Genomic DNA, 14,386 nt, shown 5'->3' with positions numbered 1-14,386 from the left:
CAAAGTGATCTACCTCCGCCAGCAGGCCCCACCTCCTACAGTTTATACCCCTAACAGTCCATTCAAATATGGCCCCATCAGTGGATCAATCCATTGATTAGACAATCACCCACATAACCCAATCACTTCCCAGCACCCACCTCTGAACAGAGCTACATGTGGACAAGGTCTTCAACACAGGAGCCTTCAGGTGGCATTTCAAATCCAAATACTAACATCATTGTGTAATGTTTCTCAGGTTTTCCATTTTCTTGGAAAAATTGGAATATGGAAGGGAAAACCTGTTCAGTTCAAAGGCCCCCAAATCAAGCTTACTCGGTACTTGTGGAGAATTTAAAAGTTATTCCCCATATATTGATTAATAAGCAATTCCGTCTCAATTCAGTTGTCATAAGATTTGCTGCAGGTTTGCTTTCTAGCAAAACCACCTTTATTTCCCTGGACAGCGCACTCGGCGCTCAGCACGAAGGTCAGCACTTCCGCTGAGCGCTACTTGCGGTGGTCCTCCTCCCCCAGGAGCCTCAGTTTGGCCTTGTACAGAGTGATGTCCTTGTAGACCCTGAAGTGGTTCATCTTGTGGTCCTGGCGCTCTGGGCTGACCCTAGATGGAGGCAGAGGCAGCATAAGCTGGTCAGGAGGCGAAGACCTGGACCCAATCGGGCCTCCCTGACCACAGGTGGCCCCAGGGCTCTCCTGCTCAACGCTGCTAGTGAAACTGCGACACCAGCGCTTAGAGCGCTTAGAGTGTCCCGAGAGCAAGGGGCGTCACCTCCACAGACCTGGGGCTCTGCCCTGCCTGCTGCCTACGTGGAGGGCAGCCTGCGGGTCCCCCCCGCCCCGGAAGTCCTAGGTCCCTGGGGACCTTGCATCAAACGCCCCGGTTCACTGTGTTTTCTCTCATTTCCTGGTACCTGGTCTCATCCCAGCTTCCTTCAGGGAAAATGGAAGCTGAGAAGTGGCCCCACCCCACCCCTGGGCCCCAGGAAGTCGGACTGAAGCACATCTGTGGCTGGTGCCCCTGGCTGCGTGGACACAGGGAAGGCCGATTCCTGGCTTTGTTCCTGTGAACTGTCCAGTCCTGCAGGACTAACGGAGCAGGGCAGCTGCTTGCCCCACCGTGGCCCAACTGTGCTGAGGTTCACTTCCCTGTCTACACCGTTTCCTCTTCCTTCTGAGGCAGGGGGCACCACAGCCAGGCTGCCCAGAGCCAGCGGCCTCTGTGCTGGGGCGCCAGGGACAGGTGGGGGCGGTGCTGTTCCTGTCCCCGGACAGCACCCACACACACTAGGTGTTCAGGTGCTTGAATGGAAAGGGAGTGTGGTGGGGGGTCACAGCGAGCCAGGGAGAGGGAGGACCTCAGCACAGCCACCTTAGAGAAGCTGCCCTGAGGGTCACTCAGGGATGTGCTCATCCCATCCCATTCTGCAAGAGTGTGTGTGTGAGTGTGTATATGTGTGTGAATGTAAGTGTGTATGTGTGTGCGTATGTGTATGTGTGTGAATGAGTGTGCATATGCGTATGTGAGTGTGTATATGTGTGTATGTGAGTGTATGTCTGTGTGAGTGTGTATGAGTGTGAGTGTGAGTGTGTGTGTGAGTGAATGTGTGTATGTGTGTATGTGTGTGAATGAGTGTGCATATGTGTATATGTGTATGTGAGTGTATGTCTGTGTGTGTATGAGTGTGAGTGAGTGTATGTGGGAGTGTGTATGTGTGTGGGAGTGTGTGTGTATGTGAATGTTTTTTGTGTGTACGTGTGTGTGTGAGAGTGTGTGTATGTGAATGTGTATCTGTGTATGTGAGTGTGTGTGAGTGTGTGTGTGTGAATGTGTGTGAATGTGTGTGTGCGTGAATATGTATGAGGATGTGTGTATGTGTGTGTGAGTGCATATGTGAGTGTATGTGAATGTGTGTGTATGTGTGATTGTGTGTGTAGGTATATGAGTGTATGTGTAAATGGGTGTGTAAATGAGTGTGTTTATGTGTGCGGGGGAGTGTGTGAGTGTTATGTGTGAATTTGTGTGTGTGTATGTGTGTATGTGTGAATTTGTGTATGTGTGTGTATGTGTGAGTTTGTGTATGTGTGTGTGTGAGTGTGTGAGCATGTGTGAGAGTGAGTGTGTGTGTGTATGAGTGGTAATGTGTACGTGTGTGGAGTGTGAGCATGTATAAGTGTGTGTGTATGAGAGTGAGTGTGTGTGTGAGTGTGTGTTATGTGTGAATGTATATGTATGTGTGTGATTGTGTGTGTGAATGTGTGTGTATGCGTGAATATGTGTGTGAGGATGTGTGAGTGAATGTGTGTGTGTATGTGTGAATGTGTGTGAGTGTATGAGTGCATATGTGAATGTGTTATGTGTGAATGTGTTGTGTGAATGTGTATGTGTGTGTGTATGTGTGTGATTGTGTGACTGTGAATATGTGTGTGTGAATGTGAGGGTATGAGTGTGTGAGAGTGATTGTGTATGTGTGTGAGTGTGTGAGAGTGTGTTATGTGAATGTGTGTGTGTATGTGAGTATGTATGTGTATATGTGTGTGTGAATGTGTGAGAATGTGTGTGAGTGTTTGTGAATGTGTACGTGCGTGTTGTGAGTGTGTAAGTGTATATGTGTGTGAGTGAGTGTGTGTTGTATTGTGTGTGAGTGTGTATGTGTGTGCATGAGTGTGTGAGTGTGTGCATGTGCATGTGTGAGTGTGTGTGTATGTGTGTGTGTGAGTGTGTATGTGTGTGTGAGTGTGTATGAGTGTGTGTTGGTGTGTGTGAGTGTTTGGACACACACCCCACATGAGGATATATTTTCAGCAAGTGTTACCCAGAGACACAAGGCAAAGAGGTGCCCACTGAGCCTTACTTCCCAGGGGTCCCTGGGCTGAGGTTGGGGTGCTCTGAACAGGGCAAGGTCCTGGCAGGGACAGGGGTCCTCACATTGGGGCCCATGGAGCACATCAATCACATCCTCTGCCCCAAGCACAAGGCTCTGAAAGCCCAGCTTCTTTACCTTTGATGTTCCCACAACACCTGGATCTAATCTGGGGGGCTTACTTCCTACCTTGCTCCCTGTGCCACCTGAGGGCACTGTCCCCACACGTGTGATGGACAGACTGAGTGCCGGCAGGCCCCTTGGGATTCAGACACAGCATTCTATCCTCAAGGCCTGGAAGGGTCTGAGCAGGGCAGGCCTGGCTGGGCCCCACACTCGTCCTTCCTGTTGTGTGTGCTGACTGCAGGAGACGCCCTGAGGTGTAGGGAGCAACCTTCCCATGGTGCGTGAAGCCCCCAGCTCTCTGGTGCTTTGCTAAGATGCACACTGTCCCCTTGGCAGACCTGTCTTCACCAGGCTCCCTTCCCTCCCACCTCCTTCTTGCTGGTCACCTCTGCATCGTCCAGTTTCAGCAAAACTCCAGCTGAGCAGTGTAGCGAGAGCCACCACCCTGGGTGTTGACTGTCTTGGGTGTCTGTGGACTCCTTGCCGTCTGTCCCCCAGAGCATGTCTGGTCCCTGCCCTGCCTTCAGCAAGAATCCAGCCAGGTCAGCTTAGCCAGGATCCCTCACCCAGACGTTCCCCCCAGTGATTCCCACCCCACACACCCCTCCATCCTTAGCTTGTCCAGCTGCCCACCCTGCTGGAGCCTCTGCCCTAGCCACAGCCCCCCTTGGATCAAGCCTTCCATGTGGTCTTTAGAAATCACTGATCCCTGATTCTTTATTCATGTTCAATCAAGGTCTTGAGCAGTTTCCTCTGAAGTCCCCTCTTTCACTGATAGTTAGATCTCCATGGCTGTCCCTTGCCTCCGTGTGGCCTTGCTTCCCAAGCTCTGAGCCACACCTCCTGCTTTTGGGGTGAGCTCTTCTCTATGAGTGGTGGGCCCCCTGGGGATGTCTTCCTGTCTGGAGCAGCACCTGACTGTCCCGGGCAGGGCTCAGGGATTCCTTTCTGCTCTTCCCCATCTGCATCACAGGAGCCTTGGCCACGTTTACTGAGCAGGTGCTGTGTGCTGGGCACTGTCCCAGGTACTGCTCCTCTCAGCAACCCTGTGAGGCAGGTTCTGTGGTGTCCCCATTTATGAACAGGATCAGCACCACACAGTGGCTTAGAAACTCAACCCAGGTCTCAGGACACCAAGAAGGACAGAATTCAAGCCCCTGCCAGCTGGCTGCCCACTCTGCTCTCAGCCACTGCCCGCTCCACCCTGTGTTCCTACTGCTGCCCGGAGCAGGGGCCTCGCTTACCAAGGGCTCTGCCTCCCAGCCGATCTCCTGACTTTCCGTCTGTGTCTCTGGGTACTTCTTCCGGGGTCTCTGAGCAGCATGGTGAACGAGATTCAGAAACCTGACTGGAGAGGAGTCTCAAGTTAGAAGCTGCCCGTGTCCTTTTCCTGGCCACACCACTCCAGGGCCACAGAATTCTGTGTGCAGAGCCAGGGCCTGAGACAGGGATGTGTGGTTCTCAGCCATGTGTCAGCAAATGTGTCAAGTGCAAACTGTGCCAGGCACTGTTCTGGACCCTGGGGCAGGGCTGTGACAGTCATGGGTTGCCAGGGAGTCCAGGGCAGGCAGGGACAGAGGTCAACTCCTCTGTTCTCAGAACATGCAGATGCTGCTCTCCTGTGCCTCTCCATTATGCGGGGTCCTTCCACAGCCTCCCACCTGACACCCTGGACCACCTGTGCCCACCTGCTCCAACAGTCCCACATCACTGCCTGACGGAGGCACCTGTTCTCCACACTGTTGCCCATGATCCCACCCCACACACTGGTGGAGGCACTTACAGGCTGCCCTCTTGCCTTTGTCTGATTGTGTTGAGACCCCCAGGCCCACCCCACTGCCTGTCACCAAGTGAAAGTGGAAACATGAACAGGCCTGTGTTTACTGAGCATGGTGAGCCGGGTTCAGCTCTAAGACCTGTGGTGTTTTGCTTGGTCCTTCCAACAACTCTAAGAAGTGGGCTGAGAGGTCAACAACCTGGCAGAAGCCTGCAGTTAAGGAGTGGCAGCACCAGGACATGAATCCAGTTCCTAGGCCTTCAGAACCCGTGTAAGTAACATCTGAACATCTGTGAATGAATGACTCCTATCTTCAGGCCATGGGGACTCTTGTGGATTACAGTAATGAGTTGGCATGTGTTTGCACATCAGTTTCTCTGAGCCTGGTCAGTAGAGTAGTCTTGAGACCACAGCAGAGGACCCTGAGGTTCCCTGCAGCGACTCTGCCTGCGAGTTCTCTGAGCCCCCTGCCTCTCTCTGCCCCACCTCACAAAGTCTCCAACCCAAGGACTTACCATCTTCAGGTTCCTCCAAGTTATCATGCCACGACATGTGCTTCCTGGTGATTGTGTGAACTGGAGAAGAGCAGGGACACAGTGCAGGTCAGAGCCCAACCCCTGCCTCCCGCCACTCACCCTAGACCAGGCTCCCATTCTGCACCCACGTAATGCCTGGACCTAGGGGGTTCTGGCTGGGTGCTGGGAACAAGGTCCCACAGCTCTTGAGGACTTAGGGTCTGGCCTGGCACTGTCCAGGGCAGTGGCCACAAGCCACAGGCTACTAGGATTTATGTTTGTTTATTCATTCACTCATTTATTTATTGCAGTGAGCTAACCCTAACCCTAACCCTAACCCTAATCCAGCCCTCTTTTCTTTTATTTTGAGAGCGGTCTCTGTTGAGGTCATCCTTAAACTTGCAATCTCCCTTCCCCAGCCTCCCTGCTGCCAGGATACAGGTGTATGTCACCATGCCCAGGAGTAAAAAGTCTTCTGAGCATGCGCCCCTAAGATATGAAATGTGTATGTCATCTGTATGTAATATCATCTGCATATTAGAAAAAGATAATATTTTTCTTTGTAGTACAAGTAAACAGAAATGCAAGCTACAGTATTTTATCACTTCACCACAGTGGCCACATTAATCCTGTGCCCAAGGGAAAGAACTGGAGGAAATCACTTTTCCCAGAATGAATGTGGCCTGAGGGATTATTTAGCTTGTTGGAATGAACCAACCTAAACAGAAGTGAATTTTTCTGTTGAAATCAGTGGTGGGGACAGAAGACAGCCAGAAGAGTTCTAAGCAAAATGAAGTCACTAAGTCTCCTGCAGATGGCCAGGCTGCAGGGGTGCTGGCTATGGAGGTAGAGAGTTGGGGGGAGCTCAGGGAGGAGGAGCAGGTGGGCAGGTACCATAGGGGGCTGTGGAATGAGCCGTTCAGAGGTAAAGAGGAGTTTGAGAGGGAGCCTAGCAATGGTGGGGGAGGGAGGCAGGCCCTACTGTATTTGTGGAAGGAATTTGGAGGAGGTGAGGCTGGAGAGGGGCAGGTCCAGTCGCTGTCCAGAGGGTGGAATTAAGTGAGAGGTGGGTACACCCCCAGTGTATCATGGAGTCTTTCCCTGAGGTAGGAACAGACAAGGGTCAGGGGAAATGTGAAGCAGCAGCCATTCTGCTTCTGTGACTGCCAGGTGTGTGGACTGAGGGACGGAGGCCGGGGCTGACTCAGGCTTCTCACCTGGGAGGGAAGGGCCCAGCTGCCTTGTGCTGCCACAGGGTCTTCTGGAGAAGCAGAGGGTGGGCAAGGGATTCAGAGCCCCTAGCTTTCCAGAGGGCCAGTTTGAGGTCCCTAATGGTGAGTCCAAGGTAGCTAGCTGGGAGGTGGTCAGATGGAAGATCTGGAGCTCATCTGAGGCCCAGTGTCCTTTAGGGGCTGCTGATGTTGTAGGATGAGATGGATCTCACAGGAATGTGCAGGGTGAGAGGAGTGGAGGGGAGGGTGCTTTTACCTGGATGACAGGGAACACTGACCAGAGCCCACTCTCCTGACCTTTCCAAAGAAAGGGCTATGATGATATTAAAATCCTAAAAAACCCTTTAGTGTATGAAAATGAAACCAAAATATAACAAAAACAAAATATAAAAGCCCTGAAAAAATGTAATTCCATCAAAAACAAAAATATTAAAAGCCATTTCCAGTTGGGTGCCATGGCACATGCCTTTAATCCCCAGAGCTTGGGAGGCTAAGGCAGGAGGATTGAAGTTCAAAGCCAGTCTCAGCAACTTATGGAGGCTCAAGTCTCAAACAGAACATAAAAAGAGCTGGGGCTTTACTGAGTGCCCTTGAATTCAATCCGTAGTACCCCTCCCCGCAAAAGCATCCCTTTTTACATGCAGTATGTTTGATCTCATTGTGAGGTGGATGCATTTCAATGCATCTGATGTGTCTCAGGAGGCTGGGAGGCCCTGGAATCCACCCTTTCTGGACACCAGAGATCAGGGCAGGCCTCTCCCTGCTGCCTGCGCGCCCACAACCCACCCCGCAGTGTCCCACCTCTGTTCCCCTAGTCCTCACCCTTGCACAGGGGATTCACGTGGTACTCCGTGTACAGCTTCTGCGTGCACAGCTCTTGCAGATACTGTTCCCACAGGAACTGGTTCTGATGAACCTCGTCCTGGATCACCCTCTCCCTCTGGTGTCCAGCCATGGCCTGGCCATGCTGGTGCTGTGGGGCTCTCTAAGTGCCCTCTGGCTGGGGCGGTGCCGGTTCTTCTGCCATTTCCTGGCAACAATGTCCCAGCTGTCTACTGGCAACAGAGTCCTGGTTGGAATGCTCCAGTCTCCAGCCCTGGACCTCCCCTGGGAAACCTAGTCCCCTGACTCCACCCACTGCCCCCAGATCCCTCCTCCCAGGGCCCCAGGCAGGCACTGGACTCACCTGCCCCAGCTTCTCAGGTCAGAACCTGGGTACTAGAGCTGCCCTTGGACATCATCAGGGAGGGGCTCCAGGTCCAGTGGGGAGGCCCAGGTAAGAGACTGATAGCTGGATCTCACCTTGGCCAGTCATTTCCTAGAAAAGATTTAGGTGGTCTCCAGGAAGGGTGGATTCCAGGTTGAGTGTGGGGCTGTCATCCTCCTGTGACCCCTGGGTCCACCTGTTCAGGCTGCTGGGAAGGCAGTCCCAGGGACTGTGACCTGCACCCACAGTAGGGAGACCGTCTCCCCTGGGTGAGTGTGTCAACCCTGCTGCCTGGTTGGGGAGGCTGGATTGTGGGTGGGACTGGATTATGGGGACCTAGAAGGGAGAGCTGGGAGGAGGAGAGGGGGTATAGATGGGGGAGCGACGGGAAAGGGGAGTCAGATGAACAGCAGGGAGGCGAGTGGGTGGTCTGGGAGCAAGAGAGGAAGAGCTGGGCACAGAGCCCCTCAAGGCAGGGTGTTGGGAAGGGACCATGTAAGGCAGAGGAGGGAAGGTGGTGGGGCAGAGGCCAGAAGGGGAGGGCTTGAGCTGGAGAGCAGGCTGAGGGCTGGCAGCCTGGCGGGTCAGGGGAGGGAGGCGGGTGATGGGGCTGGAGGGTGGGGGCGCAGGAGGGGGGCATGGGCATTCAGCTTTATCCACGGGAGGAAGCTTCTTAGTCATGTCTTTGGACAGTCCTAGCTACTCACTGGCCAACCAGTGACTGACCCTTGCCAGAGGGCCTCTCACAGTTCTCTCCTCAGACTCCATGATGGAAGGCCCTTTGTGACATGCACAGCCCCACCCTGTAAGGCACTGACAGTCCCCAACATCCAGGGACTGGTCCCATGTCTAGGTTCAAGAGTGGTCACTGGACACAGCAGAGAGAGAGAGATGCTGTACTAGGAGTCCATGTCCTTGGGGGGACGTGCAGTCTGCCCTCCTCAGGCAGTGACTGATCAGAGGGCTAGGGGACACCTCTGTGCCTGGGTCCTAGGTGCCCTTCCTGAAGACACACTTTGGTGGTGCCGAGTGTGTTCACACCGTGTGCAGGGAAGTGGGATGGGAAAGTGGAATCCGTGTCCCAGTGGATTAACTCACTGTGTTTCCAGAGCCCTTTCCTATCATCTAACTCCCTGTCTGAATAGGGGTCGTGAGAGGGGAGAAGAGATGTCCATTCTGCAATGAGGAGGACCCTGGAGACTAGGGAGGGGGCTTCCTTGAACAGGCAGTGGGGTCAGAGCAGGTGGGACCAGTAAAACTTCTAGAAACTTCTGTGTGTCTTCAGTGGCCAGTAGACATCAGCAGTGGCCGACATGGGTGGGGTGGTGAGTTTTGAGGATCTTAAGTCCAGCAGTAGAGAAATAATCTCTAACAGGAGGGTTTCTATCGTAGCTATGAATCAGCTCAGTGCCCATGTGTGGAGCAGGCCCTAGACATTTACCTGGAGAAGCAGCTCCTTACACCACACCCCGGTCCCCACTCCCAGCAGGAAGCTGCACCTGGGAGGCTGTCCAGGTGAATGCCACCAGGGAAGTCCCTCCTCCTTTTTGTGCAGTTTTCCTAAGCAGTGAGTGATCAGGGTGCAGACTGTTTTCACTGGCCGTGTGTCCACCCAGCACTAGAGGAAGAAAGCACCATGGGGTAGGTCGTGTGCTGCAGTGTTTCTTGGGTCTTCAGTTCTCTTGGAGAAGATAGAAAGTGGAATGGAAAACTGCTCCATTCAAAGGCCCCAAATCAAGCCCAGGAGACACTCGTGCAGAATTTAGAAGCTTTTCCTGGAGGACGTGCCCATCAGGTTCATTTTACCTGGGCTTAAAAACTTTCTAATTCAAGGAGAAATAGCTGCTTGGTACAAAGTCAAAAGATTGATCCCACCATTCACAAGCTGCCCAGCTGCTCCAGCTGCTCCAGAGCTGGGCTTCAGGGTGGTCCTGGGGTTCAGGGTGGACTTAACACACTCAGAGGGACTGTGTGGGCAGTGCCTTTATGCAGAGGAGACGTGCGACGGTCACTAGGGCCCAGTAACAGGTGACGCCTGGGCTGAGATCCCTGCTAGAGCCATGAGGCCCTGGCAGGTCCTGTGGCCCCTCCCCTCCTCTCCCTACTGCTGTGTTCCATGTTGACTGTCGACTGCTGACACAGAGTAGGTTTGGGGTCAAAAATAACCACATACAGAGATGCCTGGAGAGGAGGGCTTGCCTGGAGAGGCGCTCTGCCTGTCCACTTGGGGAGAAAGGACTGAGGGAGACCCTTGGGGGTTGGGGAACCCAGAGCGAGACGTGGGCGGCTCCAGGGCAGTGGAGAACGGGTTTGCTTTTCCATCCCACCAGAGTCTGGTCCTTCACAGCTGGTGTAGATTGTGGGGCCTCATCTCCTGAGTCTGACCGCAGCCCAGTGAGGTGGCCTGGGGATGGGCTGGGCCTCCTGTTCTTCTCCTGGGGGTGTGGACGCCCACAGATGACGGCTGACTTGTAGAATCACAGCACTGCTGAGTGAGGGACTGGGAGGATGGAAGTCCTTAGATCCTGAGGACAGGGCTCCTGAGCAGCCGAGGCCTCCAGATCATGTCCTGACCCCTGGCGCTAGGACTTCCCTCAGTCCTTTTCTCAAATCCTCCTGCCCAAGCTTCATGGCAGGATGGAGTTGATGCTGTGCAGGAGTAAGGACAGGTGGGTTCCGAATCATAAATCCTTCCCTTTCCTCTGACTTCAAGCACCAAACATGACACAGTTTCCTACCAAGTACATGCTCAGAGGGTCTTTGGAAGGGGAGCCTGTGGCCGTGCATTCCCACCATCTTCACACTGCCTATTGTCGCTCAGTGTGTTTGGGAGCCCAGGTGACCACTCTTACATACTGGGGTGCCCTTGTGCCCCAAGTGGCTCAGAGCCCAGAATATTATAAACCAACTGTCACAGGAGTGTCCTACAGAGAAGGAACTCCCCTTCACTGATGCACCCTGCATGGCATCCTTGGGAGTTGACTGGAGAGGTGGCCGTTGGGCTGGTGCTTGGTTGTCTAAGGAGCTGAGTCTGTGGCTCTGTGGTCTTGGTGTCTGCTTGGCTCAGCCTCAGGACCAGCCTGGTGAGAAGGGGAGAGGCCCCAGGAGTACTGGGCGAGCACCTGCTACCTCTTCCTTCCCCACCATGGCTCTTGGAGGCCATGGAGAGTATTACCTCCTTTTGGATAGGCCCCTCCTCGGCCACCTTGACTTTGCTGACAATGAGGAATCATGGACTCTGGTTCTGTTTGCAGTGCTGTGTGGAGTTGTTAACTGAGCCGGTTCCCTCCCTGTGTCCTGGCCAGCCATCACGGAGGGAGTGAGTCGCGAGGAGAGATGCTCTTTGAACATGGAGGCTCTCTGCATCACCTTTGAGGGTGTGGGCCACCAGGTGCAGACCCCAGCTGACAGCCCAGGGGACACTGCAGTGCTCAGTCATCTCAGTGGTCACAGTGTGCAGGAACAGGGCTCACACCTAATGTGCAGAATACAGGAAGCATCTCCCCAGTTCCTGCTGGGATTTGGAGATTGATGGTGTACTGGAGAAACCTAAGTATGCAGGGCCTCCAGCAGCTGGACGTTCCTCCTAGGTGGTGTCTCCAGCCTCAGAGTTTGTGATCTGGCCAGAAGCACATGGCCCCAAACACCTTTTCCACTTGTGCCTTGGAAATGTCTGCAGACCACGTGCACAAGCTGCGTCGGATGCCGTGACCTCTTACTGTCAGATGATGGGTGGTGTTTGGGCCATCTCTAGGCTGGACAGTCCAGGCAGAGCTGGCAGTGCTGGAGTCCTCTGGCATATCGACTTAGGTCTGACTGAGTGGCCTCTCCAGGTTGTGGTTCAGAGCTTCCACACTGGACCTCGGGCACTGGCACCCGTCTGGCTCTACTACTCTGCCACTTGCCTTCACCACTCATCTCTGCCATGGCCTGTCCATTTGTGGAGTGGCACAGCAGACAAAAATGCCCACCGCATACTGCTGGGAAGGTGCTGGCCCCTGTCGGTGCAGGAAGAGAATGTGTTCTGATTTTTATTGTGGAAGTTGCCACTGAGGATTATCCAGGGGACCCCCACACACACCCTGAGGCACTCCCCCAGCAGCTGATCTGGGGCAGGGGTGCCTGGCCCACCTTGTTACTTGGAAGGTGTGTTTCTTTAGTAGTCCCCAACCCCTGTTCCCACAGCTGGCTGGCCCCATGCTGGTGCTCCAAACAGCAGGCAGCAGCTCCCCAGGTGCTACATGGAGTGAGTCTTCAGAGCCTTTGCTTCCAGGATACAATTTCCTGATTGTCCTGAGGGCACTGCAGTCAGGGAGAGGAATATCTCTGAGGTCCAGAGCACCCTGGGAGCTATTTGTGCAGGCCTTTGGTACTCCTAAACTCTCCAGGCAGCCATGATGGGAAAGAGCAGTGGGTTCAAGGAAGAACGGCTATAATAAAATACCAGAGTCTGGCCACTGTGTAAAGAAAAATGTTAATTTAGGTCTCTTTTTTTGCTTTTTTTAACTCTCAAAGTCCAAGATCAGGTGGCCTCCTCTGTTTGCTCTGTAACATCACCTGACAGCTTCACCACATGGCAGGGAATCAGAAAGGGAGCTGCCTCCTGCACCGGTGTGCATGCTGTGGGGTGCCTCATTGTATGCCAAGCCTCTCCTGTGGCAGCCCACTGGCTCTGGAAGCCCATCATATCCCCACTTGCAGGGAGGTGCTCTGTGCCATGAGGAACTGACTCCAGTCTCACAAGGCCCTGCACCTCGGCATTGCCATGCTGGGGACCAAGCCTCCATCCCATGAACCTGTGGAGGACATGCTCAACCACCTCAGTGGAGGACACAGACATTCCCAGAGGAAATGAGTGACGTGCCTGAGTTCCTTTCTTGGGATCAGGAATGTAGTTGCTCCCCTGGCACCAGATATCCCTGAAGACCTGAGCCCTGGCCATACCTGGGGCACTGCAGCAGGAACCCCCTTACTCCCTCAAACATCCTGAGCAAAGCTGCTGCAGGGCAGAGCAGCTGCCCTGGGTCCGAGCCAAGAGAGGGTTCAGGCCCATGACCAGCTGTCTGCTTCCCTGACCCCCAAATGCAAAGCAGTTGGCCTCCAGCCCTTCTGAAAGATGAGGGTAGGTTCAAACTTGGGATCATCCCTCCACAGCAAGTTCACACCATCAGCTGTCCCCTGACTAGCACCAAGGTGACCACCGTCTGCCTGGCTGTCCAGCTAGCAGAATGCAGGGCATCCCAAGCCGGCTGCCCCAGGACAGTTCTGCCAAGAACAGCCTTGCTTCTCTGGTCCAGCCTTTGCCAGCAGTTGCTGGAGGGGACCTGGCTGCTGTTTTGGTGGCTGATGAATTCAGTCTTCCAATCCTCTGGCAGTGTCCTTGGAGCACCTGTGCCATCTGCCTGAGCACTGCTCAGATGACCCCGGTACCCAGCACTGACCACCTACCCTGCCCTCTGCTCCCTCATCAGAGGCCTGTCTCCACACTGCCCATCTCTCCTGAGACCTGCGGTGGCAGTGTTGTAGGGGTCAGATGAGGCAAGGCACAAAAGATAGCATGAAACAGTTTTATTTGGCTATAGCCAGGTTCAGAGGGAACAGCTTTTGCTGTAATCAATCAATCCCCCTGAACTCCGAGTTCAGGGAGTTTCAGAATGTTATACCCAGCATGTAAGGGGAGGGGCTCAGAAGTTCACCGTCTGCAGAAGTTCACATAAAAGCAGCTTTTCTTTCTCTTTTCTGGGCAAGTTAACCCTTCAAGGACAACACCTGAGAAGGAGAGAGCTTCTTCTTTCCTTTCTTCCCTCTGCCAGCTATTACCATGGAGCCCAGTCGGTAACTTCTCTTATCTTAGAAATGTAGACATCTATCTCTGTGAAGCCCCAGCTCAAGGCCAGAGGCCTTGTTAAAGGACCTGTCTTTTATTTATCACATTTTGCATTTAGTAAACATACTTCTACAAACTACTACACTGGATAGATTTGTGTGAAAAAACTAGTAAAGGGGCATTCAGCACCTGGAGTGCTGATTTCTTCCAGGCCAATGGCCAATTAAAATAGAGCAACAGGAAAATAGAAAGTTTACCTACATTGAACTCTTTGTAGAGACTCTTTTGCTGATGGTCCTAAAATCAATTCTGGTGAAGATTTCTGGAGAAGCTTAGTTAAGATTTTCTGTGGAGGAGGGGCTGCAACTACTACAGGGGGTAGTATGTCCTCTCATGGTTGTATGTCCTCTCAGGTCCCATGTCCTCTCATGGACCTTCAATAGCTGCCACCTGGGATCCACCTTGGGACCCTCCCAGATGTCATAGGCCTCCTTCCCTCTGTCACCAAATGCCTACTCCACCTACCCAATGGCACTGCTGTCCCTTCTCACCATCTAGGCACCCCTGCCCTGTAGGGGTTCTGTGTTTGGGATTGGGGTTACTGATGACTTGCTTGGTGCCTGGGAAAGTCTCTGTGCAAAGGCATAGGATGCCTGGTTGCTATGGTAATGCCCTCTATGCTAGAGTTTTATCAGCTTCCACCTTAATCTTAGGCACATAACTCCCTGGAATAAAGGAATTTACTTGCTTGATAACCACAATGTTTCACCAAGCTCTGGTGCTCCTGGAGCTGCCCGCCTAACAGTGACTTCAGACAATGTTCTTTCTTGAGAACTGCACA

General features: G+C 53.4%; 1 protein-coding gene across 1 annotated transcript; it reads right to left on the bottom strand.

The window, feature by feature from the left end:
* Positions 1-489: 489 nt before the first annotated feature.
* LOC308650221 (cilia- and flagella-associated protein 144-like) lies at positions 490-7,466 on the bottom strand (the record flags this gene model as incomplete). The annotated part of the gene is made up of 4 exons (XM_081296223.1): positions 490-600; positions 4,232-4,335; positions 5,280-5,339; positions 7,334-7,466. The coding sequence occupies 4 exons, from the start codon at positions 7,464-7,466 to the stop codon at positions 490-492; spliced, it is 408 nt and encodes a 135-aa protein (XP_081152349.1).
* Between the last annotated feature and the right edge of the window lie 6,920 nt (positions 7,467-14,386).

This window comes from Spermophilus citellus, assembly GCF_964194105.1.
Source record: "Spermophilus citellus genome assembly, chromosome: 1".
Taxonomy (NCBI): domain Eukaryota; kingdom Metazoa; phylum Chordata; class Mammalia; order Rodentia; family Sciuridae; genus Spermophilus; species Spermophilus citellus.
The sequence above is the reverse complement of the archived record's forward strand: the minus strand, read 5'-3'. Positions and strand labels throughout refer to the sequence as shown.